The following is a 27,077-nucleotide window of genomic DNA, read 5'->3' as shown; positions in this document are numbered from 1 at the left end:
ATTGAAGAAATTCTAGCCTCTGTCCTACAGGTTGCAATCTAAGTAAAACAGGCAAGATTTACTGAAAATCAAAACCTCAGGAAAATCTAAATGAATCAGAATAAGAATGTTCTGGGAAGAACTGGAATCATTCAACTACTGGAATTAACTAAAAATAAGGCAACAAGTACAGGGTTTTGAGACTGGCTATCGGGTTAAAAGATTTTTTTTAAATTGAAATATAGTTAATTTAAAATGTTGTGTTAGTTTCAAGTGTACAGCACAGTGCTATGTTCTTTTTCAGATTCTTTTCCATTATAGGTTATTATAAGCTATTGAGTATAGTTCCCTGTGCTATACAGTAGGTCCTTGTTGTTTACCTATTTTATATATAGTAGTGTGTATATGTTAATCCCAAGATCCTAATTTATCTCTGCCCCCCAAACAAAAGATTTTTTTTAATCTAGTTGTTAAGAGGAAAAAAGGCATTAAGACCAACAAATTGTGCTGAGGAGACTGGAGGACTGAAGATATTTCTGAAGAGACTGAGGAAATGAGGGGATCCTGGGCATAAGCACCACGGACAGTGAGTGGATGGGATCCCAGTGAACCTTATGTTCTACTTAACTTGTCTGAGTCAGGGATGCCGTTGAGAATCTTGTGAAAGCTATGGCCTTCTTCAAAGAAATGTGCACATGCACTAATATTTTGCATATGATTTCAAGAAGTTCAACGACCTCTACATAAATCAAATTCAGGTAAGGGACTCCTAGTCTACTGACCAGATTTTGTTATATTAGACCCCAAAGCACACACTCCTAAAGATTTCTTTTGTCCAGACATGCTGTTACTGGCACATGTCAGATGACTAGCAGAGTTCTAGGCATCGTACAAAACATGAACAGAACATGTTAAATGCAGAGTTCTACCACAGCAGGAAGAAAAGGTATTGATCCTAAAGGGGATGGTGGTTGGCTGTACAATTTTCTGAAGCCCCTCATTATGTGGAGCACACCTGGCTTGATTCCGAGATACAACGGTGAACAGTACGGATTTGGGTCTGCTCCCTTCGAGTTGTCTTTGCTCTCAGGCTATAGGAGAAGGTTGACGTTTGTGACCGATTCAAAGAGTGAGCTCAATAAGTATTTAGTGTGAGGGTGGGACAGAGGCAAGGAGAGAGAGAGAGGAAGAAGGAGAGAGAAAAGGGAGAGAGGGAGGAAGAGGCAGAGGTGTCACAGTGCAAAGGAGAAGCAACAGAAGAATTGAGTGGAAGACTGAAATTTTATCACTTTGCCCTACTTCTACTCTACTCTGATCAAGAATCTCACAATTGGAAGTCAACTCCATTTATACACATTATTTGGCAAAATAAGAAAAACTAATGTTAATTATAGGTAAGATTTTTGGGGTGTCTACCATGGGCCTTAGATAAAAAAAGAAAGAAAATGAGATTATAAAAGGATGAATGCCAGAACACACTAAGCCTACATCCACGGGAAAGAGTGGGATAGTATAGGCCCCAAATAAGGTAATTGAGAGAAAATGCCTTAGGGTAGAAGTGAGAAAGTTCTATAAAGAAGGGTAAACTACACATAGGATGCACAGGAAGAGTATGGTGCCTTGTATCAAGGGAGAGGTGAATTAAGATGGAGCGTCTAAAATTTAATGCGCATAAGAACCACATAGGAAGCTTACCAAAATGCACATATCTGGACCATGTTCCCAAAGAGTCTGATTAGCTGATCTGGACTGTGCCTGGTAATCTGCATGCAGGTGGTCCATAGACCACACCTTGAGAAAGACAACCTGACAAGGAGGAAGAGGAAACTATCCATTTTTGGATCTTGATCTACAGAGCTTAGAAATGGCTTTGCTCCCTCACTTGGTGAATCGATCTGGGAGAAACCTTGAACTCTACCAACCTTTACTTCGAAATGACCCAGTTTGTCAGGCAGGCTCTGTTATTGGTGGGAAAAATCCACTCGAAGATTATTAGTACCAAAAAGAACCAACCTCCTGAATCTCCCTCTTGCTGTGACCCACATAGGAAAAGTTCTGGGGAGCATCTCCACCCCAAGCAACGGGTGGCAGATGGCAAACTGAGGAGGACCAAGGAAATGCTTTAAAACAGGGTTCCCACAGGAACAAAATCATAAACACGTATAAGTACTGTAGAGCTGGAAGTGAATAGTTTACAGGTACAATGGGTCAAGTAAGCACTGTTCTCCTTTTCATCATGTGTTCCATTTTAAAATTTTTTAGGAATTGCTTTTAAAATTGAATTTAATTTTATAATTATGTAAACTATTTACATGGCTTCTAATTCAAATCTAAAAAATAAGTGTATTGGAAGAAATTTAGTTTATCCCATTCCCTATACTCTATTCCCTTCTCTCCTTTATAGATAACCTTAAAACATTTAAAATTGTTTATTCTTCTATTATCTTTAAACATAAGCAGATGCTTACAAATATTACTCTTTTCTTAGATAAACATTTTACATAATTTTCTCTACCTTAAAGGAGCTTTCCTGATCTGGACACCTTATAACATCGTCTCTGTGGAAAAATACATTCGAGTTTAGATTAACTGCCTCTGTATAAGTTAGCAGTCATATCAAGTTTTGTGACTTAATAAATCCATTCATTCAAGAAACATTTACTAAATAACTATAACAGGCCTAGGGTTAGTTCCAGATCTTGTGGGATCTAAAGCTTCTCTAATATTGGGTCCTCTCTTTAAGAAAAAGACTATAAAATTAGTGTTACAACTTGCAGCAGCTCTCAGGAATAACCTGCCCTGCCAGGGGCCCACGCAAGATTCTCCAGCATCATGGGAAATCAGCCCCTGCATGGGCTTGTGCTAGGGACTGTACTGGTGGTTCGTATACACAGCAAACATGATCCCTTATTTTGTGGAGCTTGTACTGTGGTGCAGGAGCGAGAGATTAAACACATAAGCTCAAGACAAATATACAATTACAAATTGTAATTAAATTCCTGTTATGCGCTGAATTGCATCTCCCCAAATTCATATGTCGAAGTCTTAACCCACAGTACTACCGAATGTGACTATTTGGAGTCAGGGTATATAAAGAAGTAATGAAGTTAAAACGAAGTCATTAGGGTGGGCCTTAATGCAGTACGACTGTTGTCCTTATAAAAAGAGATTAGGACACATTTGTACAGAAGGAAGACCGTGTGAGGACACAGGGAGAAGATGCCACCTGCTAGCCAAGGACGGAGGCCTCTGAAGAAATCAACCCTGCCAACACCTTGATCTCAGACTTGTAGGCTCTAATTTCTGTTATCTAAACCACCCAGTCTGGACTTCCCTGGTGGCGCAGTGGTTAAGAATCTGCCTGCCAATACAAGAGACACGGGTTCGACCCCTTGTCCGGGAAGATCCTGCATGCCGCAGAGCAACTAAGCCCGCGAGCCACAACTACTGAGCCCGCGTGCCACAACTACCGAAGCCCACGTGCCTAGAGCCCGTGCTCCGCAACAAGAGAAGCCACCGCAATGAGAAGCCTGTGCACCGCAACGAAGAGTAGCCCCCGCTCACCACAACTAGAGAAAGCCTGTGTGCAGCAACGAAGACCCAACACAGCCAAAAATAAATAAATTAATTAAAAACGAAAACAAAACACCCAGTCTGGTACTGCATATATTAGCCCTGGAAGACTAATACAATCCCTAAAAGAAAAGAGTGTTGGAGAGAAAGCACTGTTACAGGAATGGTGAGGAAGCTGATCAGAGAAGGCAACTCTGAGAAAGTTCATATAAGCTAAGATGTGAACAGACGAAAAATGATGAACTAAGGGGAAGAAACCGATTTTGCAGATCCTGTTAAAAGGCAAAAGAAATCAAGGTGCTTTGCTTTGGTTAATTATCCCACAGTCTACAGAACCAGATGGTCCCCAGGCGACAGTCTTCTAAAATTATCCACCTAAGATGAAAAGCTAATGTGCAGCCAACTTCCATACGTCCACAGACTCTGAAGGACTGAATGAGCAGGAAGTTGAATTTTTAATTATAAGACACAATGTATTGATATCATTCACACCTTGATTTAAGGATGTTTCTGAAGAAAATGCATATGATGAAATATGTAGCTCAAACATTTCTTAGAAAAAGAATAAAACAATGTCCTTCCTTATGGTTCATTAAAGAGATTATGGAAATTATAGAACCTGAATATGCAAAAACAAAAAAGCCAGGAGCACAGACTCTGATTAGTCAAGGCTAATGCCTCACAGAGTAGTGATATACTTGAATAAATTTATTTCCTTGGCAAGGAAGTGTATGTCTTCATTTTAACTCAATGAATAATAAGAATTACAGAATCACAGGATAGACATGGGAGTCCCTTATTTCTTGATGGGATGCCACATAAACTACTTCTGACATATGCTTATTCAATTTGTCTTGTGAAAGACTGAATATACAAATGGACAATGGCTGGACCAAATATGACAACAGAACTTTGACCACAGCCTCTGAAGCAAAATGCCAAGAATGGTCAGGACTTGGTCAGTGACTGTTAGCTTCCCTATTTTTTGCCCCTGGCTTCAACTCAGGACCAACCAGAGAAAACAAAATATGTTTCCCAAACCAATCACCTAAGATGCTCTGTTTCTTGTAAACTCCTCTCTAGCTTGCCCATGCCAACAACCTCTTATCAGAACATACCTGAGGCCTTCCTTCTTTTCACTATAAAGTGTTTCCACTCCTCTGCCCATTTTTGAGTTTGTGTCAGATGCATGAGATGGTGGCTGACTCTTGCTATAGTGAGCAGAATAGTAAATAACCTCTGTTTGCTCTCATTTGGGTGGCTTTAATTTATTTCTATACATGACTGTTCCCAGAGAAGAAAATGTGCGCTGGGTCCCAGGGCCATCAGTAGAGGATGGGAATCAGAGCCCCCTTCAAGCCCTGAGGTGCCCACCTTCATGCCGCTTGATATTTCCTTCAGGGAAGATGTCAGTGACTAGGAAGATAAGAATAGCCACTGAATCCCCACTGTGTCCCTGCTGTCAAATGATGGGATAAGCCAGCCAACAATTCAAAGTGGTGAATGTATCTGTGAAGTTCTTAGTGATCAAGCAGCTGGCCAGATGTGCTTCAGTGTCAACCAGTCATGATCCAGGTAAACTGGAGTTCTGGGTGGTTGAAAGCATTTGAAACAAGCTGGTTATAGCATCAGCTTTTATTCATTTTGCAGCTGTTTAAAAATCTCACCAATGTTGGCCTTGAGCAACCCAGTCAAGACTTAGACTAAGAAGAAACATTGCTCTGGAAACAAAATTTCATCTCCAAACAGGGCTCCTGCACTAAAGAAATGACCTGGGGCAGGTTACTTGTTCATTTCCTCATCCCCAAAATGAGGATTACTAGACCTCTGTGAAGTTAAAATTGGATAATAAGATGGGGTATTTTTAAAGGTAAATAATTGGCAGAGCATAAATGCAAGACATTCTAAAGCACAAATGAGTTTTCAGCACAATTGATTTTATCCCAGCGTTTACATCACTCGGATTCAGATTAGCACACTACTGGCAGAAGGAGGGTGAGTGTAATTCATGGGCTGCCTGAGGGAAGAGCAAAATGTGGGGAGAGCCAGGGCTGGCTGACTACTCCCTGGTTCTCCTCCCACTGCAATAAGAATAATAAAGGAGACTGGTAAGGCTCTCACTGTGGACAGAGATTAATATTCACTTCCTGGAAGCCTTGTAAAGTCACTTTCTGAAAAATGACCTGGTGCCATTTGCCATCCCACTTAGTGACTATCAGACCCGAGTTCTCATCCACAGAAACCAGGCTGTATTTTAAGCTCCTTCCAGGTGAGCAGCCCAGGAAACTCAGTGAGCAAAGTTGCCATCATTATGTCCTGGTTTATGAGGAGTGCATTTCAACTGCCACCATTGCTTCACCTCTTCTGGAAATTAGGGTGGTTTATTCTTTAATTCTAGAGATAGATTCTCTGAAGCCTTGATAACAAGATAAATCACTTAGTGCAAAAATCGAATTTGACAGGAAATCCAGTTACACCCAATAGCTGACATATTAAATGTCACTGAAGTTTCTTTCAGGTTGACTTTTGGCATAGAGAGGGGCTTAAGATCAAAAGGAGAACAGGTTATATATGAATGCTTTATCCCAGTGATTCTTAACCCTGACTGCACATTGCAATCATTTGGAAATCATTTTTAAAATGCCAGTGCCTAGGTCCCATCACCAGAAATTTAATTTATCTGGGGTAGGACAAAGACGTGAGATGTTTGGAAGCACCCCAAATTGACCCCTTGATTAATGGTCAATCAAGACATTTCCTCTAGGAGAAGCCACAGAGCCTGGGGAGGTACCTGTAGACACTGGATCCCCGTAGCAAGATGCCGTTAAATGATGGGGCAGGGCTCCAAGAGAAGCTCAAAGTGATACTTACAGCCTGTGAAGAAGATGCCTAAGTGGCTGGGAGTAGCAAAGACAACACTATGAATGGTAAAATAAGTCAGGTTACCTACCTCCACCTTCCGCCACCTGGTGGGGCTTGATAGCTTTCACAGGCATCCTCGCAGAGAAAACTTTGCTCTCTGAAATCCAGCATCTCATTTCTGACTTGGATTCATAGTTCCTTTTGAGCTGCCCTTCTGTTTATTCCCAATCTACACGTTTGTTTTGGTGCTTCCCAGGTACTCGTAATGCACGCTCTGTTTTCAGCAAACCATTTTCCTGATTGGTCAAAAGCCCTTTGAAATCTGTCACGTGAGCAACTCTCCCGTGGTCTCAAGTGTATTTTCTAGTCAATAAAAATATGCCTCATTCCTAACGGTTCCACTACCCAGGAGATCTACTACCCAGTGATCTCTAGCTCTGCTTTCTGGCTTCATGGTCAAAAAGCAACACATTTACTTCCAGATTTCATATATTCCATGTATTTCCTTCTCTGTTCCATATCCATCATATTATTCTCTTTGCTAAAGAAATCTCAAAATATTTTTTATTTAAAAGTCTGCAATCAGAAAACAATCTGTCGTATCATATAAATTTTTCATGCCCAGATATTACTCATCCATTTTCCTGAAAGACCCAATAAAATAGTCAAAGAGCCACAGTCTATTTTAAATTAAAATGCATGGCTTTAAGGGCTATTTGACATGCAGTAATTATTTGCATAGTCTTCTAGCCAAGCATAGAAATTGCTAATGTCTCTGCCCTTGAAGGAAATGAGCTGTGCAAAAAATTTCAAGCAAACATGATCCAACTGTTCACACAAAAGAGAGATTGCATAAGAAATGCATTGTGTCTCTACCCAAATTTCTCCTCTACTTGTCACAGATCAGCATGTACTTCACCTCTTTGGCACCAGTTAAAATCATAAACAGATGAGCTTTTCAGTAGAGGAGAGCAGACATGCCCTCTCCACAGATGGTCAGTATCACATGTTGCAGTAATGGCTGGACACGCCATGAAGGTACCATATAAAAACAGTGGGACTCAGAGAACTTCGGCTCCACTTGCTTTATGTGTAGAATTGCCTCTCTTTCAAGATGGATTTCCTTCATAGGAACGGAGTGCTCATTATTCAGCGTTTGCAGAAGGACTACCGAGCTTACTACAGTTTTCTAAATTTTATGTCCAATGTTGGAGATCCCCGGAATATCTTTTCTATTTATTTTCCACTTTGGTTTCAACTTAATCAGGCAGTTGGAACCAAGATGATATGGGTAGCAGTCGTTGGGGATTGGTTCAATCTTATTTTTAAATGGTAAGCCTTCTGTTTTGTTTCATTTTTCCTAAAGCTTATTCTTAAATTTGTAGCTTGGTCTTAATGATCACATTTCAGATGTGTATAGTTTTACTTGGAAAATCTTTCAAACATACCAGTTAACTCGAAACACCTATTCCTAAATAGAACTTACATAAAGGCATAGAAATGTATACTTGATCTGACTTAGAAGAAAATTCCAAAAGCCTGTTACATATATGATGTGATTAACCAAGAAGTGAGTTAAACGAGCAGCATCATAATGAACAGATTGATAATTCCAGGAACCACTCTGATATTTCCAGTCTAAGTATCCTAAGCACCCAAGGACTTCCCCTGCAAGGAAAACTGTCCCTGTTTTTATTGGAACCTAGGATGCCCAAACTCCAGATGACTCTCATCCTCTGTACTGAGACACAGGCCAGAAAGCAAATTCTTTCAAAGTCTTTTAATCACGAGTTTTCCCCATCAATGTTCTGCTTGACTCATTTTTATAGGAGAGAATCGTTGGTCTCCAATTAAGTAATAGTTGTATATTTAAATATATATGCATATTTATATTTCTTTAAATACAGGATATTATTTGGTCATCGGCCTTACTGGTGGGTCCAAGAAACTCAGATTTACCCAAATCACTCAAGTCCATGCCTTGAACAGTTCCCCACTACGTGTGAAACAGGTCCAGGTAAGCAATTATAGCAGCCGCAGGTTAACTAAAGATATTCCAATAGAGCGCCATTGTGCATGATTATCAGCTAATAACTGTACGATATCATAAAGCATACTAAAGAAAATGTCATGCATGAGGATGCTAAAAGTTCATAAACAAAAATTGCTAATGAAAAGGACAAAAGTTTTATGAGTAAGAAAATTTCTTTTTTTTTATTTGTAAAAGGGTTAATTAAGAGAATATTCCCCAAATGATTTTTTTTTTTTTTTTTTTTTTTTTTCTGTACGCGGGCCTCTCACTGTTGTGGCCTCTCCCATTGTGGAGCACAGGCTCCGGACGCGCAGGCTCAGCGGCCATGGCTCACGGGCCCAGCCACTCCGCGGCATGTGGGATCTTCCCGGACCGGGGCATGAACCCGTGTCCCCTGCATCGGCAGGCGGACTCCCAACCACTGCGCCATGAGGGAAGCCCCAAATGATTTTATAGTTGGTGTTTTTTAGAATAATGTCATGGTTTGATACTGAAACAAACAAAAAACAATTAGCTAGAACAAATTACCCCAAAACTATATTAAAATTCTAGAAGTGTAGCTTTATCTGCTGCTGTGCAATTTTCAAAGTTATTATAGATCTTCTGAGAATCACATGAATGAGGAGACAATAGATACAGTTTCCGTAAGAAAGATAAGGACTTCCTGGTATTACTATTGCCTATAGAAATTCTCTCTAAGCTTATAATTATTTCTTTTAAATTTCTTTTTTCTCTTGTGTATACAGTATATAAGTAGACTTCTTGATCCATTTTCTTTTTTATTATAAGTAAGATTCTGTATGAGTGTAAAATCTTTACTATGGGAGTTGAGTTTAAGATTTTTAAAAAAGGTTTTTAAATATATATAAAGGTAAACTACACGTTGTTTTAATTTCTAAGACTGTGTTATATTGTACCTCACCACAATTTGTTACATAGACTAAAATTCTTGGCATTTGACATCCTGAGACTAACCCTGAATACAGTCAATGTGTAAGTTCCTAATAAGTTTTCTGAATATCTTTATTTTTTGCTCTCATAAGAGTAGACATCCATCTGTTATAGTACTTATCAAACTATATTATAGTTAATTCTTTAATATCTGGCTCCTCCAATAGACTGTGCATTCCATCATGTCAGGGTGGTGTGTATTTTATCTTTGTGAAAGCAATGTGGGATGGATGGATGAATGGATGGATGGATGGATAGCCTTTCAGACAATTGAAATGGTACTTTGGTTTACCCCAGAACTTCCCAGCATGTGTTCTGTCTTATGAGACATTTTCTGAAAAAAAGAAAAGAAAAGAAAAGAAAAGAAATAATACATTTTACATTCACTCCTTGAAGATTTACAAGTCATGAAGCATATAAAAGGCTCTGAAAATTCCTGTTTAAGAAATAGACTTGAAAGAAACAGATCTATAAGAAATAGATTAGTCTTTATTTAACTTAATGTTTTTCAAAGAGACTGGTGTTGGGCTTTCCTGGTGGCGCAGTGGTTGAGGGTCCGCCTGCCGATGCAGGGGACGCGGGTTCGTGCCCCGGTCCGGGAGGATCCCACATGCCGCGGAGCAGCTCGGCCCGTGAGCCATGGCCGCTGAGCCTGCGCGTCCGGAGCCTGTGCTCTGCAATGGGAGGGGCCACAGCAGTGAGAGGCCCGCATACCGCGGAAAAAAAAAAAGAGAGAGAGAGACTGGTGTTTAACCTGAATGAATCTCCCCTTGGTAAAAACTCAGGGAGGACATCAAAGTAAAGTGATTTTTTAAAAAAGATCAAGCAACATGGGAAAGGCATTCTGGGAATAGAAAGGCTACCTGTCTGCTGATTTCTTCTGCCAGGATTAATACCCCTTTATAGCTTCCCTCATCCTTTTAATGACAAAGACTCCTTCTGCAGTGGCCAGCCAAAAGATAGGCATGGGGGTAACTGTTGGTACCCAGCAGTCAGTTGGTAAATCAGACATAGCAATGATAGCCTTTAGATGTTTGACTTTTCAACCCAAGGAAAATAAGCTGATTCAAGATCCAATCCAAGTACTCCAGTTTTCTCATCAATTAAAAACAATTAGATATGAAGAATGACTAAGGATGTAGCAGATTTTCTGATGCAACAGCCTGAGTTCTTACTTACCCTTGAACGTTTTGATTTCTGGACTTTGATGAACTTGAATAACCTGGGGAAAAATTTTGAAATAGTATTTTGAGGCTCAATTTGACTCAGTTTTCTTTATTTCTACCTATTTCTAAACCTTACATAGAGCCTGTGCCCTGTGGCTTTTTTTTCTGAGTTATTTGTAATTTTCATGGCTAATGTGCTATTCTATTGTCCATTTCTGATAGTGATACTCTATTAACCACCTTTCAAATGGATTGCCACTTTCTTGTTGCAGGAAGTCCATCTGGCCATGCAATGGGCTCATCATGTGTCTGGTATGTCATGGTGACAGCTGCCCTGGGCCACACCATCAGTCGGATGGATAAGTCATTCACCACTCTGCACAGGTCAGCTTTGCTCCAGTCTCTGTAGCCCTGGAACATGACAGTTTCAAACACAGAAAGTCTTTTGAAAACTTCAGCTTAGTGTATTTTTAGTTATTGAAATGTGCTTATTCAATTCTATCATATCCAAAATAGCAAAATGAATAGAAAATTAAGATTCTGCTTTAAGATAATACCTTAATTAGTTCACAGCAATTACATTATAGGGTTGGATATGTTTAATTGATTAATGACTTTCTAAATGTGCCTTTGGGAACATTAATACAATAATCCATAATACAATAATACAATGTAATCCATAATACAATAATCACTTTGGTAGCTCACAAATAGATCATCTAAAATTATATAATGATGTATTTCTGCATGCACATTCCCTTGCTTTAAGATTAACTAGACATTTTGAGAAGCATCATTCCCCTTGAATGTATCCATTACTTTCGTATAATTATGCTTTCTTCTTTGAACAGTCAATGATTTTGAAGTCAATAAAATATATTCTAGCTTTAAAGACTATGCAACCTTTTAATTAAAAACATTCTAGAGACAAACTTAAATTTGAACGTTAGTAGATTTAATGTTAGTAGATTAATAACATTCCGAAAGGCCTAGACCTTTAAGATTATTCAAAATTTTTGTAGAAATTAGACTTTTTCCTTCTTTTCTTTCCTGATATACTTTATCATTAAAACAATTCTGAGCACCACTTTAATCATAAATTATTAGGCTACCTGAGATAAGATTTGTCAGTTAATTGCATAAAAAATACTGAAACGTACACCATTATATAAGTTATTTATAATAAAAAATTTCCAAGATCCATCTCATATTCTACTTTTTAGAGTAATATTGGGTAATATACAAAACAAGTAACCAAAGGAATTTGGGTATCTTTAAAGTTTATCCTGATGAGACTGTGACCTGTATGCCTTAAGGTATTCATTATCTCAAACAACAACAGTAGAGAGTTGTTGTAATTTAAAGAAAATAGCATTTTCTATCCGTAGACAGTTTTTCAAAGTAGGAATCTAGCTAAGCCTCACCTTTTCTCTGTTAGTTCATTTGCTCCTCCAATTCCCAAACCTGGAAAATCATTTGTTTCTTCTAAAAAGAAATTCTCTTGACTCCTCTTTGATTCTTATAACTGCAACATCTCCTTCAGCCATCAAAATGTACTGAGTGCCTACACCTTACCTAAACATTACCACACCCTTATTGATTCTTCTTCCATATGGATAACTCCTGCTTACTTTCTCTTTGAAAGTCTTGTTTCTCTCTATTCCATAATTTTTCAGTAATCAAAGTTTGGTCCAATTATCAGGAACAAATCATTCAGAACACTCAAGGATTCCTAGAACTCATTATTGCTAATTCTTTTTTTATTAAAATGATGAGCATTGCTTGGATTTAAATATTTTTATAAGTTTTCTGCACACTGTGCTTCTAATCCAAGACATATAACCCACAGGTCACTTTTCTGTTCCTTATTTTCTATGTGTCAAGAAACAAGGAGCCAGGACTCTTGAGAGTCTGTGAAATTAAACCCAGTGAAAACTTGCCCTTGATGGAATGCTCATGTGTTTTCATCAGCATGGCAGCTGCCTCTCCAGTAAGTTTTCTTCAAGCAAAGAGAGGCTGAGAGAGGAAAGAGGAAGAACATATGACAAGGAGCAAAAAATATATATAATTCATTCTTGATCGTTGTGGACATTAATAATTCCCCCAAACTTGAATTTCCCCTACTTCATTAAAATAATTATCAGGATGCCAAGTTGGCTTCCTTTTATAGCATTTATTAAAATCTCAGGATATAGCACTGGTTAAATTTAATGCATTGATGAATGTAGAAACATCTGTTAAAGCTTTTCAAATCCTATGGGGTACATAGAAAAAATTTTTGGAAGAAAAAACTCTAGAATCATGATATTATATCACAGCTAGAAGATTCCTCTGAGAAAGATCATCTGGTGTCACTTCCCCCGCCCCCCGCATTTTTATGAATGATACAATTTCTTTGCCTTTTATGCTTGTATCTATTCTTCCATCGTAGACTCACCTGGTCATTTCTTTGGAGTCTTTTTTGGTTGATTCAAATCAGTGTCTGCATCTCCAGAGTATTCATAGCAACACATTTTCCTCATCAAGTTATTCTTGGAGTAATTGGTGGTAAATATGATCACTTACCTTTAGTTGTGTCATTGAATGCTTTAGTGTCCTTTGTTTTATGTTGACTCTCTCTGCTAATGTTCCCCAATCTCAGGTAATCCTATCAAGCCACTGATACTTAATGTTACCCTGGGAGCTTAAGGGGTTCCACACACCTCTCAAATTCTCCAGGGACACAATGGCACATTCTCACTCAGTAGGATAAACCCATTACCTCTTCATGAGATGGGCTTCTCTGAAGTGTGGCTAGAGCTGAGTCCAAGTCTTAAACCACCACTTAGGACGGCGTGCTTGTGTCTCGGTTTGGGGGACTTAATAAGGCCTTCCAACCTGCACACCACGCCATTCTCTCTGAAACACCTGCAGTGATTATTACCTGACCGTGGACTTCATTCAGCAGCTGCTTTGTATTTCCAAGGCAGCGTTCACCATGACTGAGTTTACACTGTTCAGCCCCATGTAACTTTTGAAGGCTCTCTACGTTAATTGGCTGTAATTGAAAAATGAATTGCAAGCACCTAGATCAGTGCTCTGCCTATGAAGTGGTTGTCACTCAGTGCCCTGGACTCCTGACCCATGCCCCTGCACTAATGTGGATGGTGAAAAGACATGGGGCAAGTGTGGTTTTAGTTACTGCCTTAAAAAAAGGCTTTGGAAAATGGATAGAACCTAGGTTTCTACAGCCCTTTATCATTGAAAACTATGGCTAAATTCTTTAATGCAGAGAGGAATAATTCCTGAGAGGTTCAAAGGCAGACAGTTATCTTCAGTGTCTCTTTCCAATCCCCAGGCATGCTTGTGGCAGAGGCCTTTGAACACACTCCAAGGATCCAAACGGCCAGCCTGAGCACATACTTGAAGACCAACCTCTTCCTCTTCCTGTTTGCACTTGGCTTTTACCTGCTTCTCAGACTGCTTGACATTGACCTGCTGTGGTCTGTGCCCATAGCCAAGAAGTGGTGTGCCAACCCTGACTGGATCCACATTGACACCACGCCTTTTGCTGGACTCGTGAGAAACCTTGGGGTCCTCTTTGGCTTGGGCTTTGCAATCAACTCGGAGATGTTCCTTAGGAGCTGCAGAGGGGAAAACGGCTATAGGCTGAGCTTCCGGCTGCTCTGCACCCTGGCCTCGTTGACCACATTGCAGCTCTACCATTTCGTCAAGATCCCGACTCACACGGAGTATTTATTTTACATGCTGTCTTTCTGTAAAAGTGCGTCCATCCCACTGACTGTGGTTGCCCTGATTCCCTACTGTATTCATATGTTAATGAAACCAAGTGAAAAAAAGATTAATTAGAGTTGTGCGGAGGGTTAGTGCCGTGTGGCCCCAGGGTGACCCTCCTCCTCCATCCTCCAGTGAGACCATAGGGCAGGGAGAGACTGGAAGCTTCCATTCGGAGGTCACAAAATGGCGGCCATAGGACCCAATCCATTCACATGTATGATTAGTTTGGCCTTCGGGGTGGTCCTTTTTTTTTTTCTCCTATTTTAGATCAGTTGCCAACATTTAAAACCAGGATATTTGACACAAAAACCTGAATTTCTGTATTTTCCCAAAAAATCTGACAATATGGTAACACAGGGCCTGCATTCCCACCTGGAGACAATCCACTGTTGCTGACTGCCCCCAGTAGGAGACGTGCTCTTTGCAGGCTATCACAGTTTTCAGTACCCTACAGGCCCCCCAGTATATCTTAAAGTCAGGCTGCTTCTGGCTCCTGTGGGCATTTTAACGGCAATCAAACCTGATCCCCTCAGTGTTCAGATAAGGAAATAGAGGTTTATTCAGGTGAAAGAACTCACCGTTATCACACCACCGTCAGAACAGGAATTAGAACCCAATCTTCTGACATGTATTTCCATGACACCATGTTTTGTTTCTTCAAGAGGTAAAAATCTGTAAGAATGAATGCTTTTACATAGGTTCTATGATGTTTGCCATGTAAATCAGCTATTTTTTCAGAAATGACATTAAAATACCATATGCTGTTTGACTTAGACCATGCAAGCAGGGTCTTGATGGGGCCAGCAGTAGCTCTAGTTATGGTTACATATCCACAGGAAAGGAAACAGGCCAGGTTACTGTCTGGACTTGAATCTCTGCTTAACTCCTGGTCTCTGTTTTATGGTAGTGCTTTCCAATATTTTAATAAATTCTGCTGAAGATGTTCGGCTTAGAACATTATTTACCCCCCAAAGGTTTATCTCTTCACTATGACATCCTTATACTTTATTTTTAGGAGCTAATCTTTCAAAACCAGGGAAATCAAGTGCCTTTCTTAAGGTCATGCTCTAACCCAGGAAAACTATGAAATGCTTATATCTATTAGCTGGGTTCTGTGTGTACTGAACTGTGATGAAAAGCCACAGCTTTATTTCAGAAAATTATTATTGATGGAATATTAATATACTAAAAATTTTTCAGTAAAGTTTTTTTCCCCTCATTGGACCTAGTAATTCTGGACTTTAAGTTGATAACTAGGGAATTCCCTGGCAGCGCACTGGTTAAGAATCCACCTGCCAATGCAGGGGTCACGGGTTCGACCCCTGGTCCGGGAAGATCCCACGTGCCACAGAGCAACAAAGCCCGTGCGCCACAACTACTGAGCCTGCGCTCTAGAACCCGCGAGCCACAACAACTGAGCCCCTGTGCCACAACTACTGAAGCCCGCGTGCCTAGAGCCCGTGCTGAGCGACAAGAGAAGCCACTGCAACAAGAAGCATGCGCACGGCAATGAAGAGTGGCCCCCGCTCGCCACGACTAGAGAAAGTCCACACGCAGCAACGAGGACCCAATGCAGCCAAAAATAAATAAATAATAAAATAAATTTAAAAAAAGAAAGAAAGAAACCGCTTAGGCAGCAAGAAGAAGAGCTTCTCACAGCCTTGGCGAAAATGCCTGCCTTTAATAATGATGGAAAAGACTCTTCTGCTTCCAATTTATTTGCCAAAACTAAGTGGAATTGAGCTTATTTGACTTAACTGTAACTATAACCATATTTTCATAATGTCCACATATCTACATATTCAGAAGAAAAATGTCAATATCATGAGCTTTCAAGACGAGAAAATCTAGACAAGTGACTTGAGAAACATACATTTGAAAAGATACGCAAATTAACAAGAAGAGTGGGGAATCCCTTCCCCTTGACAACATTTTGAATGGGTATCTGCCTTAGCGGGTTAAGTTGATGCCTTCTCTATGCCTATTTCAGTACAACAGAAGGGTGATTTAAAAAATTACTATAAGGTGCCCTTTCAACTCAAAGTTATATCTCTAAATGCTTTATATTTATTCACACCCTGTAAATAAATTCAAGATCAAACTGGTACATATACATACAAAAAAAACTTGGTATAAGAGAAAGTCAAAAGACTTGGTATTTAAAATGTGAGTCATTTCTTAAGGATATGAAGACTGTATATTCCAGCACGTCAATTGAACTTTCTGCAATGATGGAAATGTTCTGTGTCTGTATGGTAGCCACAGCTATTAAACTCTTGAAACACAGCTAACACAACTGAGGAATTGCATTTAAAAATTTTATTTACTTTTAATTAATTTAAAGTTAAATAGTCATATGTGTCTGTGGCTACTGAATCGGATAACACAGATCAAGTCCCAAAGTGCTTTCCCTAAAAAAAAAAAAATTTTTATGTTGTCACCTGTACCACATTCCTGTGAGACAGCATGAATCGATATTAACTGCTTTATTCTATATGGAGAAACTGAGGTGTCAGTGGTTTGTTGGAGGAACATGGACAAGGTATGTTTATTCCAACCAGGAGATCTTTTGATTAGCCCATGGATGTTACTTTCCAGATGAAAAAAATAATAGTTACTGTCAACAGGTTCAAAACATGCATGGTGAGAAGTAATTCCCATTGTGATCTTCACACATTTTAAAAGAAATTTTAACATGTGTGGTAACTGACACGAAACATTTCTGGGGCTCGAAGGATTAAAGTGACCATAAAAAGTTAATAGTAAACTCTGCTACATTTTCGAGAGAAATCCTCTGCAGATCTGGGAGTCTCTCTCTGTGCAACTCTCTTGTCTTACTCTGTCCTGTGAGCTCTAACTGCTTTGGTGTCCCAGGACTCTTAGCTCTGTCACCTCAAATCAGGGAGTCTGAGTTCCCCCTCCCTGCACTGTGCCCCAGAAACCCTTGAAGGGTGCCAAAACTGAGTGGAGCTTTATCCAATATTCACATGGCTGGATGACTTTCTGACCAAGTTTTCCTGCTTGTCTGGGTCTCTCATACCCATATGCTGGATATCAGTACTTCTGAAGATATTCAAAATGTATTCAAAAAGGATCGCTGGTATCTAGTTGCACCTGAGGATTTGGTCCTTGTTGACTGACTGTCCTAGCCTCTCTGGAAATTGCAAACAGCTTTCTGGAAGAATGGACCTCAACGCTGCCAAGAAACTAAGGTGGTGTTCCTAATTTTTCCTTCCCCTTACCTTTAAGGCTTTCTGATGGTGATTCCACACTGAAGGTAAAGTAGTGCTATTTGTTTATTTTTTGAAGTCTTCATTTTGTTTTTCTTAAAAAAAAAAAAAACAGTTAACAACAAGAAAGGTCTGTAAGAAGCAACACTCCAGCAACTTCTGCCAAATGACAGCAACTCATAAGAAAATTCTAAGAATTAGAAACGCTTCCTTTTAGCTCTGCAGAGGACAAATGCAATTTATGTCAAATGTGAGGCTGATTTGGTGTGGAGTACTAATTACTGTCTTTGCTGTTCTTTGATGGAGATCACAGTAATGACTTGGAAGAAATCGCATTTCATTTCTTTTGGTAGCACAAATGTGATTGCACTCAAGGAGGGAAGAAATTCAAAGGTTGGGGTTATAAAGGTTAACACAAAGCTGACTAATTATTTGGTTTTTAATTTCTTAGAATCTTTTCTTCGAACATTTTGCCAGGTGATTTCTGAATCTATCTTCTGCTCAAAAACTGTGATATTTTCCCCTCAAAACACTATGTCCTGAAGAAGCTGCTGGGACCCAGGGAAGGTAATGAGAAGAGTGGCAGCTGTGGTCCTGCCGAGCGGGATTTGTGGCACAGATCGGGGGCTGCCAACGGGGGCGATCGCTCTCACCCACCTTGGCCCATCTCCAGTGCTGGCCCAAGCGAGAGCAGAAACCACTGCCCTGGGACAATCTGGGCACTCCACAGGAGGTGCAGTCCACATAAGTGCCTGGGAAAGTAACCCAGAGCTGATTAAGATGAAGAGCTTCCTTCTCCTCTAGCTCCCCGCTGCCTTCCATATCAGTTGGGCCAATCACGCCCCAACTTCTGTTCAAAGACTTGACTTCTTCTTGAATTCAGTCTTGGGAACAGTACTGGCCAGACTGTCATCCCTGCTCACACGCACTGCCATTAATGGAAGGGGTTTTCTAAAGGTGGGCACTGAGTTCACCCATCACTGCCTTTCTTAGATGCCACCCTTGCCCTCAAACTCAGTAATTCTTCATTGAAAGCATCTGCTCCTCGAGATCTCTTTTTCTACAGAATCATTCCAAACTCCGCCTTTTTATAATTTTTTTGAGTGAAAGAAATTGTAGAGGCCCTGCTGCCTTTCTATTTGAAGATTGCATTGACTTAACAAGGGGGAAGTCAACATTCCTGTCCGAGTTTGTGAGATTTTTGTGTGCATCTTATCCTTTTAGCATTGGAGTATTGGTGCCCTGCTCATGCTGGCCAATCAAGAGATGGTACCGCACATCCCTATATGGATCCCAAAAGGTGTCAGAACTCAAGGGGGCAGGTGCTAGAGAATTCACAGACAGATAGATGTACAAAAGACTTCTTGGAGTTTGGCAGCAAGCACCCGGGATGGAGTCCTTAGACTGGGTTCTAACCTGTCTCTGCGTCTAACCACTAGGATACTGGGAGTCCATTTAATGTTAGTGGATTCAGTTGACCAGTTTCTAAGATGAGGGGTTTAAAATGGGCTTAGAATGAAAGGTTCCTTCCAGCTCTGACATTCTGCAACTCTGAGGATTTCATTCAATAAAACTGGAAGAAGAGCTAGAGTACATTAAATTTTACTTACATGCAAATGAACAAGGCTGTAAATTCTAAAGTGTACTCCATTTTGTAATTTGCTACTTTAATAAACAATTTTAGATTTATGTAATACATTTAAGTCTTTAAAACACCCTATTCCTATTAGTATCTGAATTGTATCGCTATGAAAGGAGATGCATGGAGACGTGAAATAATGTAACTGATCTTAGAGGGCAAAATTATTCATATGAAAGTATTCACAGACTTCCTGCTCGAGTATCTTAACAAAAGAAATCCTGTAACTAAATCACCAGCTCCATTTCCCCTTCCTTAACATCGTAAAGAAGAAATTCTTCTTGCTGGAAGAGATACTAATGGGATATGTACAGTAACAGGCTGAGTGAGAAGGGGAACAAGAAAATTCACTCTGTGGGAGGAAGGGTTTAACCAACTTGCTATGTGAGGAAAGTGCTAGAACTTTGAAATAGCATTTTAGTAAGTTTGTTGTGGACTAATTGTGGATGTCTCAAAGAAATAAAGATAATATTTATTTTTTAATTCTATATGGCTGTTGAAATGTACTTCTTGAATACAACAAAAATTCTAACACCAAATTTTATGATGCCAAGGTTTCTGAGGATGACCGTGCTAAATTAAATTAGAGATTCAGTTCCACGTAGCTTCTAAAATCTTCTCAGACTCAAATAGGGCCCCTTCGGTCTTTGCTCTTTTTTCTCTCTAACCCCCTCTGTCCACTCACCTGACAAACACTTATTAAATGCCTTTAGGTGCTAGAGAATCAAGGATAAGGTTCAATATAGGCCTTTCCCTGGGGTAGATCCCCACGGGCTCCAGGCTCTGGGTAGACTCCAGGGATATCTCTGGCTTGTGGGCTTGGAAGGTTTGGATTGACACTGTCTCCAGCTACAAATTAGCTGGTAACATTATTCCCCGTCTCTTCTAAACCCCTGCCTGCCCCCCTTTCAAATTCATCCTCTTCTTGAATCACTTTCTTTTCGACTCTGGCTATATCTTGCCAATGGAATCCAGATCGTTCCCAGTCTGAGACCAATTTTATAATGGGAGAGGATGAGAAAGCATAATCACAAAACACTAAGTTTCTAAGTAAAGGCCTCATTCACTTAAAGTGTAATAAAGCAGGGTATATGGTATGTTCCCGAAAAACCACTAGAATGAGCTGCAAAGGACATCCATCCAGTGACATCTCCTTCTCATAGCAGTGACTTTTGCAAAAAGACTGAGTAATTTCTTCTTTCACTCAATGTTTTTGGAATACTTCTGGATATAAAAGTCATACTTTGAGGTCATTTGTGCACACATCAATACTTCAACATTGCTCTATTGTCTTTATACTTATGTTTCAACGTTTTTTATTAATAAAAATCTAAGTGTATCTACTGAGTGTGTTAATCCATAATCAACAACAAAAACTACAACTATGACAAACTACTTCAGTAGCTTATACAAGTGAGAGGTGTTTTTTTCTTGTGTAACAGGTTGGCTGGAGGTGGGCAGTCCAGGCTGCAACAGCTGCCTAAGGATGTCCAGGAGTCAGGCTCTGTCTTTCTTCCTGCTCTGCCATCCATAGTGTGTGGCTTCTATCCAAATGGCCACAGCATGGCTGCTGTGCATCCAGGAAAGAAGAGAGGGGAATGCAAATGGGCTTTCTTAACCCAGGCTTTGTTCCAGAAGGGAAAGCCTCCATAGAGACTTGTGTCTATATTTCATTGACCAGAACAGTCACATGGCTTACCCTAGCTGCAAAGGAGTCTGGGAAGGTAAATATTTTACTTTCCAACCTCTTAGACAGAGGCCCCTCTATCTCAAGGGGTAAGCAAGGGAAGGGGTGTAGGATTGGGTGTCAACCTACAACTTCTTACGTATATAACAATGAATGCAACTTATAGCTGCCTTCCTCCTCTGCAACCTACTAAATGGTTTCACAATAACACACAAAAATTATGAAGGCAAGATGCTTTCTAAATAATGAAATGGTTTGTGAATGTTACTATGGGGTATATTTAAATGATTAATTGAATTTTCAAACTCTAAGGTTTTTTTTTTTTTTTTGCGGTACGCGGCCCTCTCACCATTGTGGCCTCTCCCTTTGCGGAGCACAGGCTCCGGACGTGCAGGCTCAGCAGGCATGGCTCATGGGCCCAGCCGCTCCGCAGCATGTGGGATCCTCCTGGACTGGGGCACGAACCCGTGTCCCCTGCATCGGCAGGCGGACTCTCAACCACTGTGCCACCAGGAAAGCCCTCTAAGGTATTTGATGAAAACATTGCTCGTCTCTTACTTTGATTCCATACTTGATATACCAGGAATATATACTCTCAACCAGTAAGATAGCACAATTTTCTTTCTTTTCTGTAGTCATTCTTAACTGTAGACACTAGCTCTGGATCACCTTCAGTGAACAGCTCCCTTTCTATCTCCAGCTATTCTGTTCTTCTCACATCTATCTCTTTGTATCTGAGAGTAGGAGCTGTACCTGAATTACAGGAAGGAAGGAACTGCCAACTCACTGACTGGCTATATATTCTTCTTCCTTTTTCTACTGCACAGTTTGTCTTAGGACTGATTTATCGGGTTGAGTAGTTGCATCCAGACAGCTACATGCCAATCACACGTACCCTGGTTACTCATTATGAGCCTTAGGATACCATACAACTCACTAATGAGCACATTATAATGTTGGCCAGTGCTAATTAGATGATAATCATGTGCATTGCTTTATTTACAGTCTATCCATTTAAATTAATTTGACATTTAATTGAATACAGTGTGAAAGAAATTGGAATTGTGTTTCAAATTTCGTTTAAGTTAATTTCACCTGACGTCTCTTATAGGCAGGTGAGATTATTCACTTGATCTGGAAATTTTCAGCAAACACAAATGGACATAATGCTTATTTTATAATGGCACACACGCATATGTAAATTCATCTCAAAATGTGTTTGGAAACAGCAACCAAATTTGCAATTTTTTATCTGCACTAATATCCTTATGTGCTCTGACTGCAGAGAGATTCTGCATGCATAAGAGATATTAATAGATCCAACTCTTAGTTGGAAACATGAGGCAGGATCCTAAAACAACATGAATAGAATATTCTGATATTATCTTAGGATAGGAAACTTACATTTAATTCATGAATAAATATGTGGCAAACTATACCTAATTATGATCCTATGTATTTTCCTCTTTCAGGACATAGCATCAAAAAATTAAAGGATCTACCTTTTTAAGTGAGTGTATGATTGCCAAAAAATTGCATGCATGACTGCACTACTAAATTCAAAGTCTTTTTATTGAAACAATTTCCTAACAGCACATGTAGAATAGACTTAGAGTAACTGTATGAAAAGGTGTTTCTATACAAAAGGATCTGGAGGCCAACTCTTCTATTTTTTTCTCAAACAGTAGCATTTCTGGTTTATGGGTATCTGCTTTCATGCAGTTTTGAGACACTTACATGACAGAATTTCTTTAGGCCTCTCTCATTCTTGAGAATAGTTTGCTAGGTATACAATTCCAGGATGGAGATAATTTTTCCCTCAGAATTCTGAAGGCAAATCTTTATGTCTTCTGACTTTTAGTGTCATTGTCAAGAGATCCTATGTCATTATGTTTCTTTATTATATGTCTCTTAGAAAATTTTAGTATCTTCTCCTTTCCCCCAGTTTTCCAAAATTGCATAATAGTGTGCCCAGGTAGGATCTTTGTTTATTTATTTTATTTTACACTTGGTGAACTCTTTAAAGTTGGAAATTCACATCCTTCAATTACAGGACATATTCTTGGACTATTTAATCATTTTTCCCCTCAGTTTTCTCTACACTGTCTTTCTGGAACTGCTGTTAGCTAATTATTGCATCTCCTGAATTGTTCCTCTAAATTTTATTTTCTAACTCTTCATCTCTTTCTGTCCTACCCTCAGGGAAATTTCCCCAACTTCATCTTCCAATCCTTCTATTTTTTTCTTCTGTAAACTTTTATTAACTGGGGTAACAGGGAGAGTTTGATCACAGCAGAACCCATCCTGAAAGCATTAGAAATTACAGAAAGACGAGATAAGTGTCAGACACAACAGATTAGGCAAGTCCCTCCATCACCTGAGAAACAATATAAAACTGTAGAAACCAAATCTTTGTGAGTGATACAGGATACAGAACAAAAATGAAGACATTGGAACTCCTGGTGTTGCAAAATAAACTTGCAACTTCATTTCTATATTTTTGAAGTTGTAATTCAATGTTTTTCCCAAATCATTTCAAGCCTTCTCCAGTCAACATTTTCCCTCTCATCAATAACTTCCAAGGACCTTATTTAAAAAATAACTCTTTCTTTAAAATTTTTATTTATTTATTTATTTTTGACTGCATTGGGTCTTCGTTTCTGGCTGTGGGCTTTCTCTAATTGCAGCGAGCGGGGGCCACTCTTTGTTGCAGTGCGCGGGCTTCAGTAGTTGTGGCACATGTAGGCTTCAGTAGTTGTGGCACGTGGGCTCAGTAGTTGTGGCTCGTGGGCTCTAGAGCACAGGCTGAATAGTTGTGGCTCATGGGCTTAGCTGCTCCGTGGCATGTGGGATCTTCCCCGACCAGGGCTTGAACCTGTCCCCTGCATTGGCAGGCAGATTCTTAACCACTGCGCCACCAGGGAAACCCCTAAAAAATAACTCTTAATCATCCATTTTTCTCACCCCATACATTCTATTCCAGGAAACTGGCAGCCTCCCAGCACAGAGCTTATGTTCCTCCTCTCTGAAATGCAAACTTAAACAGATTTTGGTCTTCTTTCTTCAATATTACAAGATGAGCACATGCTTACTGCAAAGCTTAATTCCTTCTCATGGCATTTTTATTCTGCAACTTACTTGACACTGCCATTTGTCATAACTTAACTAGAATGCTGTCCTCCACCCTCTCCCTCCGTGACTTTGCAACCATCAATGCTCCTGACCTAACTAGTTAACCTGTTAAACCACCTGTGTGGTTATTTACCAGGAAACACTGGACCAGAAACAAATAATATACCTCAATATACAATAGCTCAGGCTTAATTTGTAGGCAGAATTTCACTTGTTGGCCATAGGAAGAAAACACTTATACAAGGTAAAATTCACTATTTTCATTTCAGGCTGGGATTTGAAGAAACAAAGGACAGCAACCAATGTGGAGGAGGACAAGGCTTGGGATAGAGCCCCCTGCTCCAGGGACACTGGCAGAATCTAGTCCAGTAAATGGGGACTTCACCACCCACATACTACACCTTGAATCTATAAATCAACATCCCTGACTGCTAAGCTCCTGCTAATACTTGCCTTTTTCTGCCCCTTTCAGCCTGACGGCATCCAGAGTATCAAAGTCCTCCTTTCCCCATCTTCATCCTTAGACATAAAAGAATCTGCTTTCACATGCAAGAAAACTTCAGTCAAAAAATACAGTTGGTCTTCAGTCCTTCTGTTCTTCTCCATATGATCTTGGCCCAGCTCAGTAAACATTTGTCGAGTGCCTATTCTCGACCAGGCTTTGTGTACACTGAGGGTTCAAAAATGCAAAGGATGGTTCTCTGTCCCTGAGAAATTCAAAGTCTCATTTCCTCCAAGTCTTGCTAATACCCACGTAGTAACTGGGACTGGCTCCTGCATGGAGAAAGCACTGGGTGATGGCTGAGCAGCTGCTTGACACTGGATTCTCACTGCCACTGACCCTAGTTTCTTTCATTTTCTATATACAGACACTTAAAACTAAATTACTATTGAAAGTCATTAGAAATTAGCTCGGATGCCAATGTATGACCACGTCTGTAAAAGTAAAATATCACTATTTCTGCTTAAAGAAAAACAAACAAACAAAAAACCCCACAGCACTTCTGTAATTGGTGCACCAACTGTGCATGAAGTTCTCAAGTCAGGTCAACTGATGGGGGCTCCTGTGGTGACTAGTTTGTAGTAGGCTCCTTTCTGGGCCATCAGTTCTTCATGGGTCCCCTTTTCAATTACTATCCCCTGTGACATGACAGCAATGATATCCGAGTTCCGGATGGTGGACAAACGATGGGCAATGACAATGCAGGTCCGACCTTCTCTGGCTTTGTCCAAGGCGACCTGCACCGTCTGCAAAGGGAAGATGGAAAGTTGATGCAAAGACGCATGCTTGTTCCCTGGCCCACCATCACGAGAGTTCTGTTTCATACCACCTGATTAACATCTCTATATTCAGGGGTTAAACCCAAAGGCTTGACAGGAGAGAGAGGATTAAATAAATATTTGCTGAATGCAATGCATCAGTGACTTAAATTGCAGTCTACAAGCTGAAAAATTTCAGTGAAGCCAGAATGAACCAAACTACAAGATCACAAAGTAATTTTACAATACTTGAGGGTCTAGTTTGCTAAAATGAAACCAAGGAAACAATGTAAGGTAACAGTTAAATGGTCACTCCTGGGCTTCCCTGGTGGCGCAGTGGTTGAGAGTCCGCCTGCCGATGCAGGGAACACGGGTTTGTGCCCTGGTCCGGGAAGATCCCACATGCCACGGAGCGGCTGGGCCCGTGAGCCATGGCCGCTGAGCCTGCGCGTCCGGAGCCTGTGCTCCGCAACGGGAGAGGCCACAGCAGTGAGAGGCCCATGTACCGCAGGAAAAAAAAAAAAAAGGTCACTCCTGATACTGTTCCTCATTGAGGACATTTTAGCTCTCTCCAAAACAGAATCCTGACTTTTAAGGAGTTAATTCTAAATGGTAAATTTCATAATTGTGTTTCGCCCAATTACATTTCCTTTCATGCAAACTGCACATCAATTACCGCCTCTAACTTTGTGTTGTATGCTTCCCACCTGCTCTGCCATGGAACTTTAGAACTATAAAATATGAAATACCTATCAGATGGCCTGGATTATTTTATTTTATTTAAGAAAGCTCATTATTTGCCCATGAAAAAAGTGTCACCTAGTCTAAACAATCTTAAAAACAATTCTTATTTTAAAGTGAAAAAAATTTTTTTATTTGAAGCAATCCTATTTTAAATCACTTTCTCTAGACTATTGTCTTTGGGCGCTACAAAGGAGTGGCAATTTCTACTATTAATGAATCAGAAAATTAACAATACTGCCATTTTATAAGGACAAATATTACAGCAAAAAACTCATTTATAATGATCTAAGACTTTAGAAAGTCAGTACCTACCTTTTCACTTTCTGTGTCCAAGGCAGAAGTAGCTTCATCTAGTAGCAAGATTTTAGGATCTCGTATGATGGCCCGAGCAATAGCAATGCGTTGTTTCTCCCCTCGAGAGAGTTGAGACCCCTGGGACCCAACATTAGTTTCATATTTCTGGAAAAAATATGGTAAGTTTGAGAACCAGAAATAGCCATTGTTCCTGTGCTATAGGGAGCCCACATCAATGACCCCTCTGAGGATTTAAACAATTTGTTTTTTTTGAAATTGGGAATAATTTGTATAAAGGATGTCAAATCCATTTAGGCATATTAAAAAAATATGGCGTTTTATGACCTTTCATGTTGGGAAACACGGGGACTTTGTATCCCTTTCTCTGCATTTCTTTTAGGTTTGTATTTTTGATCTCTTTCTCCTTGCGTATGAGATCCTCCCTGATTTAAGATTCCCTGATTTCTCAACTCCTGTCTGGACGATCTTTCCAAGACAGAATGATCCTAGGCATATAAGGGCCTTCAAGAGATCTCCTGGTCCATTCCCTTGTTGAGGTAGCCTCATTCTGGAACACAAGCCTAACTTTCAATCTTCACTCTTGCTGCATACCAGCTCTGTGATCATGAACAAATTATTTAAATTTCTGTGAGCTTCATAACTAGTTAACATATTTGTTGTTTTAGATGAAATTATGAAGGAAAATCCCTACCTGACGCCTACGTAAAAAACAGTTACATTCACAGAGTAT

General features: G+C 39.9%; 2 protein-coding genes across 5 annotated transcripts in view; one reads left to right on the top strand and one right to left on the bottom strand.

Moving 5' to 3' along the window:
- Positions 1–7,528: 7,528 nt before the first annotated feature.
- Positions 7,529–14,547, top strand: G6PC2 (glucose-6-phosphatase catalytic subunit 2). Of its 2 annotated transcripts, XM_060151457.1 has the most exons (5): positions 7,529–7,746; positions 8,322–8,431; positions 10,836–10,947; positions 12,995–13,110; positions 13,901–14,547. In XM_060151457.1, exons 1-5 carry the CDS (start codon positions 7,529–7,531, stop codon positions 14,410–14,412), a joined length of 1,068 nt encoding a protein of 355 aa, XP_060007440.1. In that variant the 3' UTR covers positions 14,413–14,547. The 2 variants fall into 2 exon arrangements, with proteins under 2 accessions (XP_060007440.1, XP_060007441.1); XM_060151458.1 differs by lacking the exon at positions 12,995–13,110 and having other exon boundaries at positions 13,901–13,925.
- Positions 14,548–25,075: 10,528 nt separating this feature from the next.
- ABCB11 (ATP binding cassette subfamily B member 11) overlaps positions 25,076–27,077 on the bottom strand; it is an 82,318-nt gene continuing 80,316 nt past the window's right edge. For 2 of the 3 annotated variants that reach the window (XM_060151454.1, XM_060151455.1), the window contains exons 26-27: positions 26,345–26,491; positions 25,076–25,276 (exon numbers count right to left, since the gene is read on the bottom strand). In XM_060151454.1, the coding sequence (XP_060007437.1) occupies positions 25,076–25,276; positions 26,345–26,491 (348 nt within the window). The remainder of the gene's footprint in view (positions 25,277–26,344; positions 26,492–27,077) is intronic. The other variant, XM_060151456.1, reaches the window with a different exon arrangement.

The sequence above is a fragment of the Lagenorhynchus albirostris genome, chromosome 6, assembly GCF_949774975.1.
Source record: "Lagenorhynchus albirostris chromosome 6, mLagAlb1.1, whole genome shotgun sequence".
In the NCBI taxonomy this organism is placed as follows: Eukaryota; Metazoa; Chordata; class Mammalia; order Artiodactyla; family Delphinidae; genus Lagenorhynchus; species Lagenorhynchus albirostris.
This window is presented reverse-complemented; position numbering and strand designations above follow the sequence as displayed.